We start from the raw sequence: 27,389 nt of genomic DNA, 5'->3' as shown, positions 1-27,389 counted from the left end.
TAACACTGGAAAAAAAAAAAAACAGCAAAAGCTCCAATTCGAAGCGGTTTTTGCAAACCTCATCAATTTCAGTTGATTGTTATTGCAATAAATCACAAGTGCTATGTGTTATTTTTTCCATGCCCACTTATTTTCCAATATTGTTGATATTTGTTTTGTTTTTCTTTTGTATATACTTCAGACGAGTATTGATTGTTCTGCTGGAGAATTCCTCTCTACCTTCGCCTCCAGCTTTCCCAGTGTGAAGCTGGGCAATCTGCTGGTTCTTCTTAGAAAGGCAACTGCTACAACCTGCCACCTTATTATTTGCTGAATCTGATAATTTGATGACTATACTGTCAGTAATTGGATTTGAATAGGACTGTGTTTGATTGATTTGGACGAATTTGGACTGCATTGCAAATGATTGGATCCCATCTGGACCGCTGTCCTCCTGTGCTGAACTTAACTGAACTATTTGACTATAATTATAATCCTACGTTTGTAAGATTCAAAATAGTTTACAGTTTGAATTTCCTGTAATCTTTTTCCTTTGAGCTGACTATAGTGCTTTGCATCGGATTGTAAATAAATCAATAATGTAGCACTATTGTAGCACTATTTATTGGTTCAAGCAAAACGTTGATTAAAAATTTTTGGTTGTGTTCGTCCATTGATATTTTCAGAGATTTTTAATATTATCTTTGCTACAATAAACATGTGTTCTGTTGATAAGACTGATAACAATATTTCCTGATATATTAAGTTTGTTAGTTGTTTATTATAAATGATATAGTTGGAAATCTGCAACTGTGATCGGGTGCAGGAAATCAAAAAGAGTAGCTTAAATCATATCTACCTTCTCATTAATCTGATGTGCTTTGAAGAAATTAAATGTATAATGTCTGCCATCTTTTACCTGAAAGACAGGTGAAAGATAGCAGACGTTCCGTTAATCGTCGTAGTGAACGGAACGTTTGGGCGCGAACCTTACGGGGGGGCGAGTGTTAAAATGACGAGGGGTACGTGAAGGCAGCATTAATTGCGGTAACCTGTCTCCACAGAGGCGTCTCACCTCATTCCGGAGAGACGCCGCCGCTTGGCTGGCTCGGCTGCTTCCTCTGCGTTTCCAGTGAAGAATATCGGAGTGGTTCTTTTTTTTTTTTTTTTTTTTTTTTGAGGCATCATTCTGAGAGAAGAGTTTCACTCCAGCTTCAGTTATTCCTCTGCTTGAAGACCTCTTAGTCTTAAAAGATGAGCAGTTTAATGGCGTGTAAGGAGCCGTTTGGTGAGTACCCGGCTTTGTTCTTGTCACCTTACGCAGTCTGTCGCTTGCGAAGAGTTTTATATTCTTTTTTTTGAGTAATAGTGACCCTTATCAGCACGAGACTCTCCGCACATCTATGCTGCTCATCATTTCCATCTTCTTAAAGTTGCGTGTCAAACGATGCAGTTAAGTTCAACTTACTAGTGTGTTTATACTAGTTTGTTTTGTTTTGCCACAATAATAAACTGTTAATACTTATTAGTTATCATTTTTTTGTGAAATGTGGTCAGAAGCCAGCAGATGTGGAAGTAAATCAGCGGGCAGGGTTTGACTCACTCCAACCAAGAAAGTTTCCAGTCTGAATAAATTTCCTCCTTCAGAAAGTGGGGAAACCCACTGACCTTTGTCCAGGTATTACTGCTATCAAATTAGACGTCTGCTGAAGCTGTTCTCTCACTGTGACCTTCTTGCATCCTGCTGAGTGGAAACAGATCTACGCAGTTCAACCACACACCAGTGATGCGGTGTCCTGCCACACAGGAGGATGAACAGACTCACGCAGAATGAGTTGTCATCCCGTAAGCGACCAGACACTATTACTTCCTGTTTTATTAGCTGATTTTATTATGAGGGAGGACTTGGGTGGTATCATCTAGTTTATATATATATCAGTGATTCTTGAGAAGTGGGACAAAATGGGTTTAATCCCCCTCCCTCCCCCCTCAGATTTTAATTATTCCTCAAGCTTATGTATTCATTTATGACAAATAATGGTTTGGAAATGTAAAGATGCCAAGGTGCAGACTCCCAGTTGCAACATGTTTTAGAAAATGACATTTTTAATGGACCTGACCCAGAACTCTGTCAACACCATCTGACAAAAAATAAGTATAAAATAATTTTTTTTTTTTTTTTTAATGACCCAATTAGTGATATTTTTACTCAGTTTTACAGACAAATGCGTCTCAGGAAACAAAAGAAATGTTATTTAAAGCCAAAAACAACATAAAGTCCATCTGACGGAGTTGACACAAAACTGAAGGTGGTGACAAACTAGTGAGTAAAAGGAAAAACTTGATACATGTGAAGTAATGTTATTTATGTGAAATACATTAAAATGAATTTACTGAACATTTAAGTGAGATTTGTCAACACTATCACTGAAAGAGTCAGACTGTCAGTTAAAAACTCTGATGGAGTTGACAAAATGCCAAACTATCTCAATTTATATGATGTTCCTCTGAAGGAGGCCATATTGTAGCTCATCAGGTCCATGAAATCTTTACAGTATCCTAAAATTAATCATTTATTTCACAAAACTTCATCAACGTTTTGTAAATTGTCAGTTATGGTGTTGACACATCATGGTTGTGACAAACAACTTAGGAATAAAACAGAAGAAAAACCTAAAGAATGACATAAGCTAACTGGAGCTGCCTAACCCTGTTAACAAAGGAAGAGAAAGGAAGAGGTCATGGGGTCCTGAGAAGTTCTGATGCCCCCCAATAATGCCTGATTTTTTTTACATTCCTTTTATGTCTGACGGTGTTAAAAACTTGGGAGAGATATAAAAATGATTTTTAATTAAATGTATTGACACTTTTATAATTATTTATTTGAATACTTACACTTAATTGTCATAATATATTATCTTAGTATTTCTTTAATTGTTTTAAACTATTATAATGTATTGAGTTTTGCTCCAGGAAAAGGGATTGTAAAGACACTATCCACCTACTACAGTGTTTAAAATGCAAAATATTCAGCAAACACCAATAAAACATACATTGTTGTGCTCACATGGCCCAGGTTAGTTTAGTCAGATATTTAAAAAATATATATTTTGTGTATATTTTATGCAAATGTCGTGCTTTATCCATAGGACCTGTTTTCTCGCTCTTCTGAAGTATCACTGATATATAAATGAATCGACTACAATTAAGAAGAGCTCTCCTTTTCTATTCTTCATTTGCATGACAAAATTTTTGTCAGCTCAGTTCAGCAGGACTTGATGCCTCTCACTTTAAGTTGTTACTAATCGAAGCGATACTGAGGTTTATTTTACATTCTGAATCAGTTTCTCTATAGAATCCTACATAAGTCCTCCTAAGGCATTTTGAAAAAAGAGAAAGCCAATTTAAGTCATTCATTCAGACAAATTCCAAATAAAGTACATGCAGTTCAAAACAATTCAGAGTTATCAAACAACGCGGTCAAGTTCAGTTTATTATTCAGATTAGTTCATAGTTTTCTGTCTTAAGACCCTGCAGATTCCATTTAGCCATTGACTTGCATCATTCGCTCCTTATGGATCAACATGTTGCAACATTGTGTCATTGACTTTACAGCAATCCTTCTTACTGAGCATGCATGTAATGACAACAAAAGAAAAACTTTCCTTTAACATTAAGAAACCTCCAGCAGAGCCTGGCTCAGTGGGAACCAAAATTGGCCACAGCCGACTGGGGATTTATGATGACAAAGCAGGCACACAAAAAAACACAGAAGTTCTGATCCAGGAATACTTTCTATTTTGAAGAAACATAAAAAGCTGACGGTTATTACTTCTTTAGTGGCTTCATCTACGAGAGAAACGAAGCCAAACGGAAAAGCTCTGAGCTGGTTTCCAACGTTGTAGGATCAAGGAGCGTACAAACCGTTAGTCACAGTGAAACCTCCTGTCTGAGAGAGAGATGAGGTTAAACACTGAAAGGCAGGGAAACGAATGTCATCGAACGTTAGGTTCTGCATCAGCTAATGTCTCGCTCTGGGAGGGTGTCACAACTAAGCAGGACACCAGACTAGGCATGAGCGTTATAGACGGTATATGATGGAAACTGTAGACATTCGGTCTACGATGGAGATCTGTAGTCTACCGGCTAACCGCAGTAATGTTTGTTGATGACGTAACCGGCTGCCATCAAAACAGAGCAAGTGGGAAGCACCATGGCTGAGAGCCTAAAGGTAAACCTCATTAAAAAGACAGGTGCAAAAGCATAAATTATCTGGACCTGGCGGTCTTAGCACGATGCACACGACGACCGCGGTAGATGTCATGGTCAGACGGTGGGAAACCAAGTGGTAAAAGCGCAGACGAAGTCAGTGCAAGCCCATTGGGACTCGCACATAGTAAAGCTCGCTGTGTCCAAAGGACCCCGTTTCTTAACCCTCCCGGTTCCCGCCGTCTTAGTATGATGCTCAGGAGCAGCATAGAAAATGTCATGGTCGGACAACGACTAAGCGCCATAGGGTGGGGTGACAGTCTGACGGTCCTTCAGAAACCACATAGAAAAAAACCTTGGACTGGGCAGAGTAAAAAACTTGTGTGGTTTTAATGGCTCTGTATCTTAAGACCACGGGAGGGTTAAACAGTGAAACCAGAAACAGAAAAATGTAATCTGCAATTCGTGGAAGAAAGGAAATACAAGCATTATGTTTTGCCACCCTAAAACGAAGCATGTGCTATAATTCCAGCAATGCCAAGCAGCACAACTATCTACAAGTTCAGGTCACAACATTGAGAAGAAAAGGCAGGATTCCACGCAGACATCCATTACATTACAGTTATTGTGTTTCTATATAGAGATACATTTTTCATGTATTTCACTTTGAACAATAAATATGTCTGCTGGGAATTATATTTGGGAATTAGTTTAGTTCATACAAACTGATTATTATTGTTGGTGGTGGTTTTGGTAGTAGTAGTCGGATAGTTGTTGTAGTTGCGGATATTCCAGGATGACAATGCCAGGACTCATCAGGGCTCAAATGGAGTGGATGGTTCAGGGTTCATCAGACATCAGCTTCATCACACAGTTCAGACCTAAACCCCATTGAGAATCTTTGCGGTGTACTGTGGAAGGGTCGCAGGTCAGACTCTCCCATCATCATTACAAAAACTTTGAAAAAAACATATCCAGTAATGGAGGGAAATGAATCTTGTGACTTAGATCTTTATTCATGTCCCAATGAGTAATTAATTTACTACAAGTCTCAATAAAAACACAACAAAAACAACACACACACACCACATCAATGTCTCGTGCCAAAAGAACAAAAAGAGAAAGCAAACAAATTGACGTGATTGCTGCTCACTGTGTGAGGATGCGGCCAACTCCAAGGTCAATTACTCATTCACATAATCGAACATAAGCTTTTTATAAACAATGTCATAGCGAATGTGTGCTGTAATCAAATCTGGAATAAGCAGAGGTTGGAATAAGCTTCCAGAAAACTGCAAAAGAGCTGAAACACTGTGTGCCTTTAAATCTAGACTAAAAACTCTAAACCTACCTTTAGTGTTGCTTTTGACACATAGTCAATGAAACATTAATCAACAATCTGACGTGTATCGATGACACTTGACAAAATGTAACGTTTCAGTTGCTGACTGTGTTCTATGACTTTGTACGTTTGTGTTTTTATGAGGTGAAACCCTTTGAAATGCTTTGTTGTTGGAAAGTGCTATACAAATAAACTTTGATTGATTGATGGATTGATCAAAGCTAAAAATGGTCCAAAAGCTAAAGATGTGTGTGACCTTCTTTCTGCTGCTGATTTTCTTTTTCTGCCCAGCTATTGTATAATGTTTATAACAGTGCTATGGATATTGATCAGTGTCACCCTTTGGCATCATCTAATTGTGAGGAGGCTTTCTACTAGGGATGTGCGACATGGCATAAAATTCATATCACTACATATTGTGATGGGTGGAGGTAATGATATACTGTATATCACAATACAATTTGTATAAAACTTGCAATAGAGTTAAAACTCATTTTACACTCAGTTTTGTGTAATGTTCTACCATTACGGACATGGGAGCAGTTTGAAATGTTTAACTGGTTTTTTTATGAGAGGCAGCAGCTTAATCTCAATGATGACTCCCGGGTTAAATCAAACATACGTAAATAAATCAAATATATTTCTCTATGTAGAAACACAACAACTTTACAGTAATGTGATGGATGTCTGCGTAGAATCCTGCCTTTTCTTCCCAGTATTGTGACTGGAACTTGTAGAGAGATGCACATGCTTTGTTCCAAGGTGGTAAAACAAAGTGCTAGTATTTTTTATCTTCCACACACTTTTCAAATTAATTTTTTTTTGCTCCTGGTCTGACAGTTTAACCCTTTTTCGGTCTTAACAGACAGGGTCATTTAGACCTCGCAAGTTTTTTTACCCTGTGCAGGGTCTCACTTAGCCTACGTGCGCTTTTACGACGTTTTCTTTTCATTGTTTCGGAAAGACCATCAAATCGTCACCCCGCCCGACTGTGACATTTGCCGTGCTCCTCCTGAGCATCATGATAAGACTGATGGAGGTCCTTTGGACCCAGCCTGCTTTACCCCTGCATGCACTTTTATCCCTGTTTTCCTCAGTCTGACCGTGACATCTGCCGCACTTCTTCTGAGCATTGCGCTAAGACCGCGGGAGGTTAAACCTGAACCAGGTCCAGATAATTTACGTCTTGCACATGCCTTTTTAATGAGCGCTTCCTTTGCGCTTTCAGCAATGCTGCTTTCCGCTTCTTCTGTTCTGATGCATGCCGTCATCAACAAGCATTACCACAGTTACCGGATAGACTGCACCTCTCTATCATATGCCAAATTTCTGTTGTTTCGATGGTATACTGTTTATATCTCACATTCCTACTTTTTACATGCTTGCTTGCAAGAAACAGTACACATTAAAACCTTTCTTTATATTGTGTATTTGTGTCAAAGCCAGGTAATTGTCTGAAAGTCACTTGTACTATTTTCAGTTATCTGCACAAATTCTAACAAGGTTTATATTTATCAGCTGCTGTCTTCTCTTAAAAAAACCCCAACAATTTCCTGCCCTGTGCTCTACCAGTATACCGCAGAGGTTGATTACCTCCTGTTGGTTCAGGCATTGCCAACTTTGTTTTCCTGCCCATCGTTACCTGAGCAACTTACGGTCTTGTGTTTGAAGTTGGATGATCACCATAATCACCATGTTCTTAATCATACTTCAGGTTAGCAGGTGTTGCAGGTGCAGTCCATAGTGATCCAAGCATGAACAGCAGCTCCTTCAACAATTACTGTCTGTATTAAATCTACAAGAGGACATGTACGTGTTTTTTTTTTTAACACTTATTTTTGCACCAAAGCCTAGTGAAACCACACCTGCACTGACATGTAAGTTAAAACTCAGTGACGCTTTCACACCTTGCAGCTCTGTCTGTGGAATCATGGAGAGAGTCAACTCACACCTCTGTAGATGATAATCTGAGCATTTTGTCAACTTATTTTTTTTTTTTTTTGGTTTATTACACATTGACGTAACTTGTAGTTTAGGGGTCATGGTAGCAAATATTTTTAGGCCACCCATCTAGCATATGGTGACAAATAATGCCCACTGCAGAGAATGACTGCCTGTAATTCAACACAGAGCTTGAAAACCACCTGTAAGTGAACTTACAGGTCAGAGGGGGGTTCAAGCATCATTATTATGGCTTATTTGAACTAAACAAGCCCGACATTTTCTCTGTGCTTGTAATAAAACCTCAAATTTCTTCACAAAGTCGTGCCCCAGCATTTTGGATTGGTCTATTTTGGTTCCAATTTTTCTTTTCATCTGCTTCCAAAAAAATAGATTTGATATCTTTAATTTGGAAAACACCCTTGCCACGTATGTAGAAAGTGTCTCTGGACGTTTCTAAAGCCACAAGAGGCTTGGTGTTACTCAGCTTTATACGCCATTATTGGCAATTGCTAGCAAACTGGTACACTGGGTCATTTGCTGGAGAAAGAACCAAAGTCATGTTTGGACCAGTATGGAGCTAGTTGGCAGTCCAATTACATTGTTGAGGACGTCAACCCCAAATTGTAAAACCTGTAGGCAAACATTTTCTGGAAATTGGGTTCCAACTAAGAGAACGTTTCTGTTTCAAAAAGATAGGCGTGTTTTCCCTCGTGGTTAACAGTCAGCTTTCTAAACACAAACTATCAAAGAGTTCAAAGTTTATCTTAAAATGTTCTAATCTTAAGGGTTTGCTTACCAGCTTAGTTTGTCCTTAATAGTTTAGTTTAAAATAAATACAAAAAGCATTCACATCTATAATATAGTAAATGATACATTTGCTCCAGATCCTTGTGTAAAGGCAGTATGTCAATTTTTTTAAATCAAAACTCAATGTCAATTCCCATTTCTGGGAGACGTAAAACTAATTTGTAATGATATAGGATATTAAAATTGAAATGCTCAAGGATTTCTGGCACCCTAGGGTGTTTTCACACTGGGTAGTTCAGTAGATTTGGTTCATTGGGGACCAAAATTGCAACATTTGTTAAATTTTCAGCCGGTATAGTTCTCTTTCACACTGCACTAAAGCCACCTGTGGGGGCGCTGCACCAAGATCCACTGCAGGAAACAACATGAAAACCTCAGAAGAAGACACTGAGCATAGCTTATTTCTTCACGAAATGTAACCGAATACGAACTGGTGTTAGATTTTAGTGGCTGTGGCTCAGGTTCAGCTATCTTTAGCTGCTCTCCTGTCTTCCAGTTCACTTAGTCCTTGGAAATACCGCTTGTGATGCTTCTCTGCTCACTTGTTGGATTCCTCACCACGAGGTTTTCTGAGTTTTGTGACAGCCTCATCTCACTCTGTATGGCTGTGGTTTTCTGAGCCTGGCTCCTCATCTCAGTCCATGGTCCTTACAGCCTAGAGGTTTACCTTGAATTAACCTCTTTGTCACAGACTGACTCTAACTGAGTTATTTGTTTTGTTCACAGCCAGTTGTTTCCCACTAAATGTTAAGCCCTGCTGTGATAACTTTGGAAAAAATAAAGTCACACAAAATGCAGATGTTCCTCGTTTGTGGGATAAATAAACATAAACAGGGCAAAAATGACATATAAGTACAATGCACCTCTGTATTGTTTATCCTCTCTGTTTTAATTGATTATCTACAGTATGTTTACGCTATTATAAATATTGGTTTAGGTTTAACCATACATGCTACGACGTATTCTTATGTCAGTTCAGCCTGTGCAATAGCTTTTTTAACATCACTGTTGTAAGTGGAATAGAAATGATTTTGCTAGTTCAATACGGCTTTTTGTTCAACTTTTAAAACATAATTTATTTTCTTTGTTTTGTACAGTTAGATGTAAAAATTCTCATTTAGTTGAGGCAAAATGACTCTGGTGTATTCCATATACATTCTGATTCTCTGTAGATTCAGTTTCACACAGCAACACACCTATGAAACAGGTTGATGTTGTGATTACTTGTTATATTTATCTGATTTCTATTATGGAAGTCTTCAGCACATTTCTTTTCTTAAGGGTCCGCGTTCAGTTCTGTGAAAAACACCAGTAATGGAAGGAGGAACACAGCTTGGTTGATTTTGAGTATTTGAGGAAAAGGGAAACTAAGATACCAAGACAGGACAGAGAGCTGTGCTACCAGCAGCAGATTCAGCATGACTAAAATATAAAGTGTCTGACAGTTTGATATCAGAGTATCATCAGAACCTAATCTCAGAATGTATAATAAATCACTAATATAACATACCACACCCTGTTTCACTGATCTAGTTAAGTTACCCGTAATGATCATGGACATTGTCCCAAGTTCTAATAATCCACTGAAATTGAATTTTGGCTACTAATATTTATATGTGGCTTATTCAAATTAGTAATGGCGGCCAATTCCTTTTGAACCAGGGATAGATTTTGGCAGCTATTCCAAACTCTTCCCATTTGATGCTGGCAGAATCACAAACCTTTCTAAAATAGTTCTGTGTTTTAAAACTTCATTAACTTTTGGGAAATTGTATAAATGGACTATAAGTGGCTTACAAATGTCATTCATGTGAATGTGTGAGATATTATTATGACACTGTTTCACTTTGAAAACTGATCAAAAACATCTCACTTTTGATCTGTGTAGTGCGAGGGCAGGTGTCCTTTACAACCAGCCAAAATGTGCTGAAACAGAGGATTTGATCACCCCACCCCGGCCTATTGTCTTCTCATCCATTATGATTCAGACTGTAGCATATCTATCTGTGTTTCCATTGAAATGGCACAAATTGGAGTACCATCCATCCATCATGTAAACACACTTATTCCCATATTGTTGCTTGGGGGGGCTGTCTACACCGGTCATCTGGGGAGGGGCAAGATACACCCTGGACAGGTCTTCAGACCTGGTATTATAAAAGTACATTACCTTAATGGAAACACTGCAATTTAAAGAAAAGAAAAAAAACTAAAATTGTGTTTTGATAAGGTTTTTGCGCCATCATATTGTATTGAAACTGGTGTATTTCACAAAACTGCAATGGAAAGGCTTTTTTTCACATCGCATGAGTCACTCCAGTTTGTATACAGCATCAAAGCGCTTAATTCCTCGGGGAATGGGCAGCTGACTTCATCTCACAGCTTCACTCAATTCATCAGAAGTTGAGTCATTTGAAAGTGTTGAACCCACAGCTCTTCTGTAAAACCACTGACTACAGCCGGTGTCTCCTCTGTTGGCTTCTCGATGATGAGTGCTAGTGCCACGTCTGAAGTCTGAATATAATCTCATATAACGATTTACATCCGTCACCTCTGTGATTATCAATAACTTATTGCATCAACAAACTTATTCACGTGGGATTTTCATTGCATTTCTTATTTAATGGAAACATTGTAATTGCAAAATTAATTTGATTTTTTTGGGGTTTTTTACGTCAGCAGAACATCAACAAACTGTTGCGCACATTTATATTTTAAACACGGCTACTGTAAGAAAGCTTACATCATGCAGTTTATGTCACCAGAGTTTAGTGGAACGATTCCTTTTGAACAGGAATAAACTTCCAGCAGAACTGGGTTCAGATGAAAACATGCTGAGGATTATGCATGTGTACTGCATGCATGTATTAAAAACCTTGAAAGTGTTTAGACAGCCACCATGAAGACTGTGGAGCTCAGCCAGGGGAAACATTGACGCTCATTTTGCATAATGCTCAGGTTAATGTTGCTGTTATAACCCATCCATCCATCCATCCATCCATTTTCTGTTCACCCTTGTCCCTAATGGGGTCGGGAGGGTTGCTGGTGCCCCTGTTATAACCCACTCCCCTTTTTTCCAGGAACCTGCCGCATGTTCTGAAAGCACACAGCCTACAACCAGAATGAGTCGGTGTAACACAGGAGGGCTTGCAGATGTGTTTTTATTGTGGGACCATGAAATGAAAGGGGCTACAACCAAAGGAATCCATCTTATTCTTGGTTTCTTACACCAGATATGCAACAGGACTTGCATTTTGAATGAAATTAAACAGTTTTGAGCATTTTGGCGAAAACCTTCTGCCTCCGACCCAAAACAGTGGAGCTAAGTTTCTGATGAAACCTGTGCTGCTAAACCAAAGTGTCAGATTGGATGAATGAGTGCAGGTCTTTGATTTTCATGTCTTTGCAGGCCTCGCGCTACCACACCTTACAACCCTCACTGTGATTAAAAGCATCAAGCCACTTCAAAACACCACTTACCATTTTTAATTCCTTCTTAGGAACATATTTGACAAATTGCATGTATTTACAAGTTTCAGTTTCTTAGCTCTCGGAAAGTAAAGAATGGCTAAAGAAAGTCTTTTAAAAATGCTTTCAGGAAGTATTCATCTAAAGCCTCGGTATTACCAGCCGACCGTCTTGCAGATGCGAGAAACAAGTAGAGCTCCAGGGTGTTGACAAGTACCTTCTTGTTTTTTGCTTTGAGTATTTTTTTTTTTTTTTATGTATGTGATCTATTTTGATCAGGTGACATGTGACTAAAGAGATAGTATAAACATAAACACACCAGCAAATACTCTGACTGTTAGAGACACACTGCTGACTGACTTTGTGGAAGTGGTGTGTGGGTGCGGGTGCATGTGTGTGTGTGTGTTTGTAGCTCCTTTCAGTCTAGACACTGCCGAGGTCTGGGTCAGGTATTGGCATGCCATTCACCTCCATTCATATGTGGAAACAACCACATGTCAAGCAAGGGCCCACTTGGCTGCTCTTTCATAGCAGACTTGGGTGGTCAAAACAGTGAAAAGCTGGGTTCACCTGCACGGAATTACGGCCCTGAGCAATGAATTATGATGTGGTTTATATTTCATCTCTTGAACTGCATCCAAAGCATGCAGGTACATGCTCTCGCATTCCCAGTAAAGCTGAACAATGCTCCACTGATCTTGGCTACAACATACATTTGATAACTAGGTGCCTTAAACTAAAAGAAAATCATTGGCATGTAAGCCCGGCCTAAGTAAGTTTAATTTGAGCTATTGAATTGAAGTTTTGGGATAGATTAAGACTATCATCAGTAACTTTAACTGTGTTTTTTTTTCTGTTCTCTTCTGAGCTTTGAAACCTGACTCTTCAAATGTCATGCAGTTCATTTTAAAAAAAAAATATTCCAAGAGTTTTATGTTACAACTCCGACAGCAGTGTGAAATATAATATATTTCTGAAAATGGGTCATACATCAAGAGAAGACAACTGATTTTGAAAGTTTGTACTCAGTATATAATTTTTATGGTAGCTTCATGTGAGGTGGAATATTTTTTTTAAAAATCTAGAAAATTAAATGATATTTAAATAGAAAATAATTTGCATTTTGATGAGGGAAATAAATATTTGATCTCCTAACAACCATGACTAATGTTGGCTCCCACAGACCATTGACACACCCTGATCTTAGTGATGTTGTTACCTGCATGAGAGACACCTGTCCCAAATTGTCCCCTGTATGAAAGGCCACCTGCCAACAGACTCTGTGACACTCCAACATCTCCACCAGACCAAAGATGTCTGGTGGAGACAGAAAATCTATGGAGGGAGCTAAAGCCTTGCGTTTCCAAACGAATGGCTAAACACCTTAAGGATTTGGAGATGACCTGCACAGAAGAGTGGGCCAAAGTTACTCCTGAAGGGTGTGCACACTTTATTTTAAAAAACTACAGGAAACGTCTGACTGCCGTGCTTGAAAATAAGGGTTTTGCCACCAAGTACTAAATGATTCAGTGTTACAAGAGGGCCAAATATTTATTTCCTTCAATGGAATTCAAATTCATTTTAATTTCCCATGTGATGTCATTTTCTCAGTTCTTCTTTTGATATTATATGTCTCTTGACATTCTTCTTTTTTTATTTAAAAAAAAGAAGAACGTCATAATTTTATGACACTTTTAAAGCTAGTGGGGCATCAAATACTTGTTTCCTTCACGGTACATAATGAAACAAGTTGATCAAAGAGAGACTTTATTTATATAGATAGGCTGGCCAAACCTAAATGTGCCATATACAAGGTTTTACATGGTGGTTATGGTGATACAAAGTCTTTGTTTGTGGCTCTCTGAAGATGTATAGTTGTACTATACATACGCATACCTGTCAAGTCGCCCGTTTTGGCCGGGAAAGTACCATACTTTACTCCTCTGTCTTGGCGTGCTCCCATATTAGTATTTTCCTGTAAATTTTCTGTATTACAGTAATTATGCCACTCTGTCAGTAGTCACCTCTCACTCATTCAGCAGTAGTCGGTAGTTTTACGGTTGTTTCCCATATTCGCCAAAACCCTCTACTCTCCCTGCTCCGACAGCAGTGTACTCAAGTCCAAAACTTGACAGGTGTGTAACATACAATGACCAAACAAAGCCATAGAGAAAACAGATTAGAAACCATGTTACTAATGGAAAGATCAATATTCATAAAGATTGTGTAGAGGTGTGAGGCAGGTAGAAAGTCCTACTGTTGGAGCAACAGAGAAATTCTCGAAAACAGAAACACAAATCTTTTTACTGATCAGAATGAAATAAGTCATGAATTGTCTGATCTATACATGGTGCAGATTTCTAATCCTGGTTAGACTTGAAATCAGCCGTCAAATGTCATTCTCTGCAAAATCTGCTACAACGTGAAAAAAGCAGCTTTTTCTATTCAGCAGCTTAATGTGAACTACAACTTAGTTTCTCTTTTTTGTCCTCAACCAACGAGCGTCTTCTTTGGTGGAACCCGTTTATTTTCAAGCTGCTAAACTTCGATTCAAATTCAATTTGAAAATACTTAACTCCAAGAGAAATTAAATCACTGAGGACGTTGTTGGTTGTTGTGGATAGTGATGCTGTGAACAGGATGGATTTTCTGTAGCAATTAGTTTTGCAACAAATCTGAATAGTAAAAAATCTAAGCTGTTGTTGTGTGACATGGTAACAGCTTCATATCTGAGCAGCGGAGATGATATTTCACCTGTCCCAAATGACGGCTTCCAACTGCATTCTCATCTGCCCTGACCTCATTTTGTTCATGGATTTTTGCGCATATCTCTTGATTTCAGACGCAGAACGAAATACAACTGCCGCAAGCTCAGCCTAAACACAGCTGAAAAAGAAATGTTAAAATTATGTCTTTACACAAGTATTTATTATACAACATATAACATCTGAAACCTATGACCTTCTCTTAGCAGATTAGGACTTGTGGTATGGTGTTCTACCTAATCAAACTTCTTCACATGGTGTGGGGGAGGATGAATTTCATTTAATTAGCTTCCATTTGCCGTAAGGCTACTCTTTCTTCTTGATACACAGGTGTGGATCCTAAAGGGAGGGCTAAGCAAAGATCAGAAAATGCTTCCAAATTCATTCATTTTCTCCTCACAAAGTCAATAGTATTGAGTATATGCATTAGATTTTTATATTGCGACATGTATTCCAATCAATCAATCAAGTTTATTTATAAAACACCCAGTAGTTCAAAGTGCATTACAGGATAATGATTATTCATAATTCTCCAATGTGGAAAAACACAATTGTGTGGAAAGTCCACAGAATGTATTCCACAGTATCATAAGATAATAAAACGATTATGCTATGATGACTGGATTGGAAATCCATTGTGGCCTGCAGCAATGATTTAAGTGTGAATTAGTTGATCGATGTGCTGATTTACAGGCATCCCTGCTTTCACAGCATCTCGCCGTAGTTTGTCAAAGACGGCCTTTATTGGTGGGGATGTGCATCATTTGAATATTTTTAACAAAGTGTATCAAAATTCATGTATGTGATTGTTTTAAATGCCTCGTAAGCGCCTGTTGCGAGCATGAAGGTGTTTTTTATGAGTTTATCGTATCAGTCTGGATGCATCGTCTGCTTTGTCACAGAGAGCCCACACTGCCCGATGTTGGTCACGGAGCTGCTTGGCAAATTCAGCTGAACATGGACAAGTGACAAATTTTAATGTCACGCAAATCTTGCTTTGGACCAAGTAATTCTAATTTAGCTGAAGGGATTTCCTCTCTCCATCAAAGATCACTTAAGCAAAACTAGCTCATGATACAGAGAAAAATATACTCAGATTTTTCACTTCGTGCTTGCACGCTATATTTTCCTTTAACATATTTACGTACCAGTAAAATGCACACAGCCTTGTTGAATTATTTTTAAACAAGTTAAAACAAGTACGGTAAGCACATGGCTAATTTGAGCAATCTTTGAATTAGGCACAGGCCAAGAAGTGCAATAAAAAACAATGTGCGCTGTTAAAATAAGCCATAAAAACATTAAAACAGTTGTGTGCAGGATTGCTTTTTCAGTTGCACATTTCAAGACGCAGTTGGTTTGTTTCATTCTAAAGATGACAATAGTGAAAGTTGTGTGGAAGCAAACTGCATCACTGTCAACATTTCCTACTAGTGTGGGTTTGCCTAAAGAGGATGTGACAGTGGGGATTTACCTTTCTTTTTCTGTGTTGATGTACTCCGGCAGTCACTTCCTGACATCTTTCCCATTAACAAATGTTACCAAATTTAGAAATCAACTGCAAGTGTGATTAATACATATTTTAATTTGATTACCAGTAGATGGCAAAGGCATGTTTTTGCGTACAAGGAGGTTGAACGGGTGATTCAGCATGACTCCATATATGAATCAAATTATTTAGATGCAAACATTTTTGAACATTCTGAGAGCAGTTCTTATCGACTGAATCATTAAATCCACATACAATTTTTATTATTACAATGTACAACAGTTTCTACCTTTATTTAAAGAAACCTGGAATATAAAGGAGTTTAAGAAATTCAGCCACTAGAATTCAAGTGCGTTTTTAAAATGCAGTTCAGATGGCACATTGGAAAGAGGAAAAAGTATCTTAAATTTAGGAAGAATGTCTTGGTGTCTTAAGCTTGATTATAGAGCCCAAATGACCGAATTGTTAATGGCGCACATGCAGTTACCTGGTGGGCGAATCTGATCTACCAATCAGGGACATTGGCTGATTATCAGACCTTTGCTAAGGCAGATAAGAGCAGTGAATAAGATTAGTTTTTAATGTAAGTATTAACCGATCATCAATCTCTAACAATGAAGGAAATCTGGAGCTGATTTATTGACTAGTTTATGTTTGATAAGTAAATATTTCTCTTATGGTGATTGAAGCTAAATGCAAAATTGATTTCTTAAGCAAAAAAAAGGCATCTGATGGGCAAATAACTTTGGATGGAATCAATTACTGGTTGTAATGGTTTTCAAGACAATTTTCCAAGAACTTCTAATACAAACATAATTCTGTTACCACTCTGAGCACTGGGTGTATTTTCCTGTTCAACAGACAAAGCACCCCTGATCCAACAGAAGGCAAACGGAGCACAGCAGGGATGTGTCTTAGTCTCTAAAGAGCATCAGTGTGGGCTTATCTTGGACTTTAAATCACAAGCAGACCTGATTTTCGATTTGCTGAACAGGCTGAAAGAACGTTCAGCGAACGAGCTCACTGCTCTGCAATCAACCACTTGATGACTCATTTAAAATGATTGATGCATCTTGTTAATCTTTCCATAAGGACTTGTGTATTTCTTAGTTTTTCGGAAAAAAATCAGTAATCATTCCAGCATTCAAAACAGGAAGTCAGGACTCAGTGGAACTGTCGCCCTCTATCAATTTCATCAGGCTTATCTCAAGGATGTGAAAATGTAGTAGCACAACTGATAGCATTTGGGACCCAGACAGCTCCTCCACCTGCAGCAGTTTTGGTTCGGACCGGGTTGTTTTACTGAAAAACTGCTCCCTGGATCAGCATCTGATTGGTTCTGGATTCATCGGCCTTCAGAAGGCATTTGAATTGGTTACCTATAGCTTGCTTTTATCTAAAATCTGATTTTTATCTTTTCAGTTGAGACAATAAGCTGGTTTACATCTTGTATGTTAGTTAGAAACGAACCAGAACTGTACTCATTTATTGTAGTTGTTACGAGTAAGTAGTCTGAAGACATCGTTTAATATCTCTTTAAATGAAAAGTTAAGATTAGCAGTAAAAAAAAAATAATCCTAATAATAAACTGATCGGTATTTTATTGTTTCTACCAGTAATCTTCACTTTTCAGTTAAATGAACTGTTTAAGGGCTGTCTAGGAGCAGCTGTTGTGAATTAGCCATGGCTGTAAACACTGTGACGGAGGTATTAAGATTGTTTTGATCTGCTTATTGTATCTGCCCCTGTGAAATAAACGATAAAATAAAAATAAATTGTGTAATTTTGCTTCAGACTGTCCTAACAGATATGTTCATGTCATGAACCCTCATAGTCAAAACAGATACTGGAATTGCGTGGATATGTAGCAGTCTATGTTCTATCACTTTAGCTGATCTGACTGGTGTTCAGCTTGTTGTTTTTTTTTTTCCTCTGTCTGTAGCTGGACAGCTGAAGGTAGGAAACATTTGATAACTTAATCCTAATTGAAGGTTTCTGTTCAAATGAGCCTTTTCTTGCTCAGTGAGTGTAACTCAAGAAAGGCCACGGCTGGTCTTTATTTTGGAGCTCTTTGGATACAATGACTTACAGTGACGTGGAGTGATGAAGGCCCACATTGCCCCTTCCAGGTATTTTCTACTGATGAAAAGGTTCCTTTGTGCTTCTCTCCCAATACCTGCCCAAATGTCGCTGGTAAAATTCCTCTTAAGGACCAAGGTTACCTGATTTTTTTTTTTTTAATTATTATTATTTTTGTCGTAATTTTCGTGCTGAAGAGTATTTTTCTTATTTTTTTTAAATCCTGGGAATTTTTAGATTTGCCTTTTAGATTAAATCCACCCTCACGGGTTGTGCGCTTGTACAATGTCAGTGTTTTTGCAACATAACAAAGCAACATGGAACAGAACGGTATGTCATTCAAATCGGTGCTTTTCGATCATCTGGAATGGAAACGAGACACCTCTGGGTTTTTGAAAATTCCCCAGGGTTTTTTTGGGTTTTGTTTTTTTTTGCTTTGGATCTCTTACATTTCTGCTGAAGTCCAAGGCACTTGGTGGATTAAGCAAATGAGGTCTGCTGACGTGTGTACAGTAACTCCCACTGTTCATCTTACCAATAATTGTTGTTTAGTTCGGCTGCCTTCTGAACTACATTAAGCACACATCATGTATGGTCCTCCACTGCAGGAAGTGGTTTTCCTGTGTTTCGAACAAGTGATGCTTTGACATTTTGTAGAAAGTTATTGAAATGACTAGAGATTAAATGAACATGCTTATTTTCTTTTTCTCTGTTGTTCCAGACAGAGTCATTTCCGAGCCTGTTGAGGACACGGACACCACCAGCTTTGTGGCAGAGTTTGTAAGGAGTATTTCAAATGTTCTTCTTTTCCCTCATCTTCTTCCTGCCATCAGTAAACCATACCACTGTTGCAACTTGCTCCCTGTCCAGTCTGTTTTGTGATGATTATGCATTGTTCTCGATTAGAAAGCTTTGCAAAGTCTTGCAGTAATCTGCTAAGAAATGTACCAGAACTGAACACACTGTGCTGCCAGAGGGCTCATCGCAGAGCAAGTTACGGCAGGCTGCTCTACGTCTCTGCGTACACGAGAGTCGAGGCAGAGCTTCTCTTCCTTAATTAGCCTCAGCTTTGTTCACATGTAATGTGGTCGTGTTTGTCCTTGTCTCTCCTGCAGTCCTTGGAGGCCAATTATCCTGTCCAAGTCACAGATCCCCACGGTAATAAATGCTCTTACAAATTTGGAGTGTTATGCTAAGCATGTGTGGACAGTTTTAGTCGGGAATATAATGTGCTGCATCGAAAGCCCTAAAGAGTCATTCAGTAAATTCAAAATATTACTGTCAATTCGTTTATCTCAAGAACTTTATCACCAAGTGAAACACTTTAAGTGGATTAATTACACTTGGATGGAAATGTGAAAGCCTTTATTTTTGTTAAGCATGATGATTTTCCACTCAGAGGTAATGAAAACGTCACATTTAAAACTGGGATATTACATCAGATCAATAAAAAAACAAAGGATACATTTTTAAAAACAGACGTGTGGACTTAAGGAAGCATATGTTTAATACCTGCTTAAAAGCTATTTTCAAATGGTCCTTTTAATTTGACAAAAGAGCCTCAAATGAATACATGTTCTAATTTATTGAATCTGACTGTAAGGAGTTACAAAGCAAAAGCAAAAACAAAAAAAAATGTGTTTAGGAAATGAGTAGTTGGAAGTAAAATTAGTTGCACCAATACAGTCTCCTTTGTAAATTCACTTCCAGAGGAGAGCTGTCTAATTCTGTCAGCTAAATGCTTTTTCCCACATCATTAAAAATAAAACAGACATATTTATTTGTTTATTAATCATTTATTTGTCTTTCTACATATTTGAGAAGTGACTATAAAGCAGATGCTGCACTTTCAATCAACATGGTAGAATGTAAAAAAAAAAAGTAATATGTGTTCATGCGTGTAAATGAAAATGTATTTTTTGCAAAAACGTATTAGCCCATTCCCCCCACCGGACCCATAGCCTCAAACATGTCATACATAACAACAACAACAACTATAACGGCTGATCACATGTCACATGGTGATGCTGCAGCTCCTACAGAACCACATTAAGGATTCTCAAAACATTTCTGAAAACGTTCCATGTGGACACGAGTGTTTCTGAATACGACAACCCATCTAAAAAAAAAAAGAAAATCATTCCCAGGTGGGCGGAGCCTCAATGCGGACAAGATTTGCAAGAAATGACCTTTTTTTTTGACCTTGAAACTCTTATTGCAAAGTCAAAAACCAACAGTGATATCCACAGAAGCTCTTTAGTAAGATACTGACTGTTCTTGAGGAGCTCACAGAACCCCACTTGAGCTAAAGCTTATGTGCTGGATCTATTAGTGTAAATAAAGCTCAAACATTAGAAGAATGAGCTTTGACATTTAATGCTAGATGGTTTGATATTTGTGGTAAAAAATTTAAAAAAAAATCTCTACCAAAAAGGTTCCAGTTAGAATTCTCTTAAGCCTAAATTTTGGTCTCCCAATCAGTCAATCAAAACATGTATGTGAGACGCTATTTAAGACCCACTGGAACAGAAATTACAAACTGAAAAAGAGATTCTGAATAGAGCCTTGAAGTAAGAACATTCTCTGTTGTTAGATGACCACTGTTTACATGTCTCTTTGCCAATACAAGGAAAACATCTAATCCTGTGTGATCTGTAATATTTGCCTGGCAGATGCTGTGACACTACATCTTAGCTCCATGGCCTCTGGGTACCTGCACCACTCCTCTCAAGACAAGATCAGACAGGTCAGTTGGACCATGGTGTTCTTTTTCTAAGCTGTATTTGCCTTAATTTGCTAGGATAGCATCATGTTACCATTTGTAATATTATCTTTGGGTTACAGTCAATCGCACCGGGGTTTAGCACACAAAAAGAGCATATTGTAAAAACCTCAATTAATCGAAAGGCGTAAGGACAGATACAGGAAAAAAAGAACTAACCGATTGTCCTAAGGGGAAAAAAACCATGCAAAACTGCTGTTGTACCAGAAAGGAGGTTGTCATGAAAGGAATCTCAGTCATTATATAAACAGCCAGTTGAGTGCGGTTTTAAGTTCTAACTTTGAGTGGGCGTAAGAAAAAAACCTTTGCTTTGGCCGTGAGATTAAAAAGTGCAGCGATGTCTTGTTCATGTTGAGAGTTCTCAATGCTACTCAGCTAGCTGGCCTAGCAAAAATTAAAACCTATATAAAGCACCATGCAGTGTCAATATGATTACCTAACCACAACGAAACACAATCAACCAGCCTGTCAAATGCTTGGAGATCTTAGTCTGAACACTTTGGGTGCTTAACCCATGTTCAGAGGTCAGAAGGTCATTCTTATGCCAAAATCACTAACAGTGGAGATGAAGGTGTGAAAATCATGGTGCTGGGATTTATATATACGTATATATAGTTGTTGTTTTTTTTGTTTGTTTTTTTCAGCTAAAATAGTGGAATATTGTGAAAAAGACTACTTTTTTTGTCACTCATTTCAGAAAAATTTAACTCGTATATTATATAAACTCATTACACATGGAGTTCAGATGTTTTGTAATGTTGAGTGTAATGGCTTATGCATAACGAAAACCCAAATTACACAGTCTCAGATATTTTGAATATTACATAAGATCAATTAAAAAATATATATTTAAAAAAGAAATGTCAATCTTCTGAAAAGTAGGTTTATTTCAATACTCTGAGGGGTTAAAGGTCGGGGGAGCTTGCTCAATCAATCAAGCTCCGTACCACCATGGTCACTGCAGCAGCTGCTGGTACTATTTGGAGTTTGGGTCGAAACCAAGTCCTGCTGGAAAATAAAGTCTGTCTGCAGAGGGAAGCATGGAGTTCTCTAAAATGTGCTGGACAACCTGCTGAGTCGACTAGACTTCATAAAAGTGGACCAGAACCAGGAGATGACATGGCACCTCAAACTGTCACTGAGTGTAGAAACGTCACTCTGGACTTCGCATAGAACCCACCTTACTGTTCTCTGCTGGACAACACACAGGACGGATGAGAAGAACAGAACCATCATCATCTTCAGAAGAATTGTAATGACAATGTTAAGGCTGGATATGTTACTAAGAGCCAGTAGTTAATGCTGCTTGAACTGAACCATTTCTAGCATCACAAACTAACATGCTTCATTCAAACTCGGATGTGATTTAATCAACCAAATTATTTGATGCGTTATTGTTTGTAGTGTATGTCTGAAGACAAAACGACAGCTCACAACCTCTACCACAGTACCAAAACACATATAGCACTACCCGCACTACACAATTTGGCAGTAAAAAGATAAAAACTGCATTGATTTGATTGATTAAAATAATATTTCAGCACGCTTAGTGTTTAGCCTAGAATCTAGAGGGCCACATCAAAAGCTATGGAGGGCCGGATTTGGCCCACGAGCCTTGAGTTTGACACACGTGGCTTAAATGAAAACTGTTCAATCGTTCTCATTTATATCCAATGAGTGTATCCTGCTGTTGTTGTGATATCCTTATTTTTTTCATGATGAGAACATCTGACTGTGGCTCCCAGATGTTTTTGAACTAAGAAATCGACAAGCGTGACAGTCTTTTTTTTTTTTTTTTATCACGTTGAACCGTCAATATTTAGACAAATTAGGATTGTTGGTGGAAAGTTTTTCCTCCCCCCACCCTAAAAGAACGCACCTACCACACCTTCCTCTTTAGGTCTGAGAACGATGCGCAGCGTTTAATTCCTCTTTAATCTGTGCTGTGAGCAAACAGGTTGTGGTTTTGGTTTGCTGCGCAGCTGCAAGCTCCTCTAATAACAGAGCAGCCGCTCTGAGGATAGAAAGACAGCTTCCATCAGTCTATGGTATGCAACTTTCTCAAAGGGAGCTTTGATGGTAAGACGCTTTTAGAAGAAGAAGAAGAAGAAGAAGAAGAAGAAGAAGTCATCAGCTGAAAGTGGGGAAGAAAATCTGACCATTCACAAATGTGTATTGATGAAATATTGTCCCCGGGGGACATGGAAGCAGAGCCTTGATGTACTAAAAATGCACCGCTGGGTTTCTGTTTTAACACGTTTCACTGTAGGAGCATCCAGGTAGCGTCTGATCCAAAGCACAGCAACATGAAATATAATAGATTCACAGCTCCGAATATTGTCACTTAGACATAACCGCACTTAATTTGTCTTAAGACTGGGCATTTCTGATTCCTGATTTTTCAATATGAGGGATTATTAATAACACTTTTAAATAACTATGTTCATGTGTACCGAAATAATGCCAAAGGCTTTCCGCTGTTAGTCCTCCTGTCAGGTGGCACAATCTAAAAAGATCAATGTCGAGGTGCAGAGGAAGAAACGTCGTTCAGGCAACTTTCAAGGTGGAGGAGGCGTTGTGGCGTCGCACATCATCTACGTCAGATCAAATCTTGTCAGCACTGTTTCACACAAATCATGTGTTACATTAAGATGCATCATATGTACAGTTCCTATTAAATGTGTACAGTCCCTTGGAGTTTGTATTATTTTTGTTGCTCTTTCAAATCAATCGTCAACAAAATGTGTCTTTTTTTAAATACAAAAATAACTGATTTCTGTAAAATGACAGAAAAATAAAAATATTTGACAAAAATAAATTATACATATATATATATATATATATATATATATATATATATATATATATATATATATATATATATATATATATATATATATATTACATTAGTTGAAATGGGTTAATGGGTTAAACGGTTGGTAATATCTGTTGCACACTAGTACAGGATTTCTCTTTATGGATTCAAAGACATAATTATAACCCTGTACTTATCTTGTATAAATTATGTTATTAACCAAAATGATAACCACCTCTTTTTCAGGGAGGAGTGCATTCAGTTTTATATATATATATATATATATATATATATATATATATATATATATATATATATATATATATATATATATATATATATATATATAATTATTTTAGCCTTTGTTCTTGCCAAGTGTGTAAGATCCCTGCACAGGTAGAAATGACTGTATGAATAAATGTAACCTGTATGTTCTGTGCTTGTAGCCAGTTGAAGATATGGAGGACTGCACTTGCCCAACATCTACTTCACCAGGTAAAGTTTTTTTTTCTTTCTTTTTAACTCAATTCAGTTCAGTTTATTTTTTTCGCACTAATTCACAACATGTCATCTTAAGCCAATTTACAACAAATGTCAATTCAAATCAGTCATATAGCCCTTAATATTGACCCCTAGTTATTACACCATACAGTGAAGTTCTTTTAGTATCCACACTGAATAAAAAGGTTATCGACAATTTTTAGGGTTGGAAAGGTAAAGTGAAGTAAAAAGTTAACGACGACAGTAGCTCCGTTAGAGGATTCATGTAGAAGAGAAGTGCAGATAAACTGTGTGGGTTTTGAAGTGAAGATGGAGGATGAAAGAGAGCACGGGAAGTTAGTAAGACCTCAACAAGTGACTGTATAAGACAGGGACGAGATTACACACTGAAAGAAAGGATCGACCGATTCATCTATAGCAGGAGAGAGTTAAGCTGGAGTCTAATAACTAAAGGATCTGCTTTCCATTCTACTTTTAGAGCCTCTTGGAATCACCAGTGAACCTGCAGTCTGAAAGCAAAGTGCTCTGTTTGACACACATAGAACAATATGTGCCACATGTAATTATTGCAGAACCATTTAAGCATTAAAACTGCAATTTTTGTCTGAAGTGTTTATTTCAAAATGCTACATGAAATGCCAGCTTCCATAATCTGGATGGTAATCTCCTGCATATGTTGTCGGCTTATTCTAAAATCTCTCCAACGATCACAGAGGAAAACTAATGGAAACCCTCCATTATCAGCTAACATTAATTTGTATTTTGTATGATTTAATGACATATTTAATCAATTAGCCGCAATAAATAAATTATGTCATCTATTAAACCAGTAGGTAATTTTCTTAAAAGAAAGAAAACTGTCTTTTACATGTTTATTAAAACTCTCACTGTCTCTTCAAAGTGGAACATGATACAGATAATCTGGGGGGGAAAAAAATCAAGGTCCTCTTTTCCCCTACTTCACACCTTGGTCAGAAACAACCAATCAGAGCCAGGAGGAGGGTCTTAGCGCTGTCAATCATGCTCATGTACACACTGCTCACAACCTCCTTCACCACACCAGAGCCTGCTGTGAAAGCTCAGGCTAGTTAGCACGGCCACCGATGACAGTGGATAAAGTTTTCCTTTAACAAGAATTTGCTGCTCTGCTATTAGAGTCGCAGCAGCTGCAGCAAACTGGCAGTGTTGAGCGGTGCGTGCACTTTCTGAAATGTTACATTATTTTAACGCAATTCAGAGAAAAACACATCAAACTTAAGATCAACATCTGCTTTTGTGGAGGTATCCCCATAATTAGTAATCATTTATTGGCAGCTGCTGCTCCTTACAGTAATTCCTACAGAAACTGGCTGGTTGTATGAATTTAAAACTACAGTTTTCTGAAGTTGTACTTACATGATCCAAAGATCTAAGGAGGACCACAGGATTTTTTTTTCTCTCTTATGACTCTTATGGCAGTGATGATGAATAAAATGATAACCATATTGGTTATCATGATGTTAGAGACAGGCTGGGTTCCACACAGTCTCTGAACTGAGCTCCTCTTTTTGTCCCTTTTGTGCTCAGACTGTCCCAAACAACTGCAGATTCTCGCCAGCCCTTGTGAAAAATGCTGCTGCCTGGCGCCCCCGCCCAAGATCAGCGACCTCATGAACGACAAAGACCTGCTGGACTCGCTGCGGCTGAAGCTGGACCCAAACCACTGCACCATCAAAAACTGGAAGAACTTTGCGAGCCGCTGGGGAATGAGCTATGACGAACTCACCCTGCTGGAGCATCGGACCCAGGGCTCCCTGTCTCACAGCCCCACCCAGGAGTTCCTGCTGCGCTACAACCAGAAGACGGTCACCGAGCTCACCGAACTGTGCCGCATCTATCAGCGCATTGACGTGCTGCGGCTGCTGCAAAGCTGGATAGAAAAGGACTGGCCGTCACGTTGGCAGCAGACTCACTAATAAGTTGAAGAATGTATATTTATCTGTTTGTTTCTTCTCCCAGGGTGTACATGTTTTGGATCTCTTTTATATTTTTTGCATCCAAGCTACAAGTGTTTTTTTTTTATTTTTTTAGGCAAATTCTTAGAAAATGAACCTTTGAAAAGAAAACAGATAATGAACAGAAAAAGGAAAATGAGTGTCAGTCTTCTGGTCAGTAACACTGAATATAGTAAATACGTGATTCTGAAACGTCGAACACAGATGTGTAGGTAACAGAGTGATTCATATCCCTCAGCTCTCCGCCTGTGGTGTCGATGCTTTTGGAGAGCTGTCTGACGGTTCACACCTCTTCCAGTATAACGTCAGAACAAACACACAATGCAGCTCATCAAAAGTGTTGCTGGGTAGCTGAGGAGAAGTGAAGACACCAATAAATGAGATTCGTATCACAACACTTGCTTCGACCATAACGCAGCCAATTCAATGAAATTCAGAAGTACTGTTCGTGTCCCAAAGGGAAACTAAATGTTGCCGTAACTTGTATCATCCAAGTAATCTTCAAAGAGCTGCAGCGGGTGGTGATGCTGTGGGCAGGAAGGACTGCTGTTAGCCATCAGTGAAACAAGGGCTGGAGAAGTACCAAACAGTCCCGTTCACAGATTTAACACCGGTGTTTGGTTGTTGTGGCGGTTCGCATTGTCACCTCACAGCAACATATTCTATAATAAAAACCTCAGCTGTGCAGCCCATTCTCTCTGCATGCATTGTGAATGCATGGATTTTCTCCAGGCTTCCAGCCTTCCTCTCAGACCTATGACATAATACTTTTTACATGAATGGTTAGGCCTGAGTGTAAGCAGCCGGCTGTTTGACATACTGGTTCCCAGACCAGGAAATACTTGATACTTTCCCGTTGCTTGCTTTGATTAAAAACCTCTCCTCCTCCTCGTGTTGTAAAACTACATTTAATAGGGTATAACTGCACAAAAATCACAGTTCCATACTTATTCGAATTTTAAAATCACAGCGCAGTACTTTTAAGTAGCTTCACATTAAAAAAGTGAAAAGTTAAAGCACTGACTGGAGATTTGGTTGGATTTTTTTCAGTGAATGAAGTACACGCAGGCATAGCCAATGCTATGTAGTTGTATATTCTGTGTATAAACACAGAATATACAACAATATAGTCACTTGAAAATGGTCAGTGTTCATGTTTAATATGTTTTAAATGACATTGTGCCCATATTTGAGAATAAAACATGTTTAAATCCC

General features: G+C 38.3%; 1 protein-coding gene across 1 annotated transcript; it reads left to right on the top strand.

The window, feature by feature from the left end:
- Positions 1-1,031: 1,031 nt before the first annotated feature.
- On the top strand, positions 1,032-27,389 carry edaradd (EDAR-associated death domain). Its single transcript, XM_028006508.1, has 6 exons — positions 1,032-1,267; positions 18,804-18,862; positions 19,198-19,240; positions 20,755-20,828; positions 24,126-24,174; positions 25,747-27,389. The coding sequence occupies exons 1-6, from the start codon at positions 1,234-1,236 to the stop codon at positions 26,133-26,135; spliced, it is 648 nt and encodes a 215-aa protein (XP_027862309.1). The 5' UTR covers positions 1,032-1,233; the 3' UTR covers positions 26,136-27,389.

This window comes from Xiphophorus couchianus, chromosome 22, assembly GCF_001444195.1.
Source record: "Xiphophorus couchianus chromosome 22, X_couchianus-1.0, whole genome shotgun sequence".
Taxonomy (NCBI): Eukaryota; Metazoa; Chordata; class Actinopteri; order Cyprinodontiformes; family Poeciliidae; genus Xiphophorus; species Xiphophorus couchianus.
This window is presented reverse-complemented; position numbering and strand designations above follow the sequence as displayed.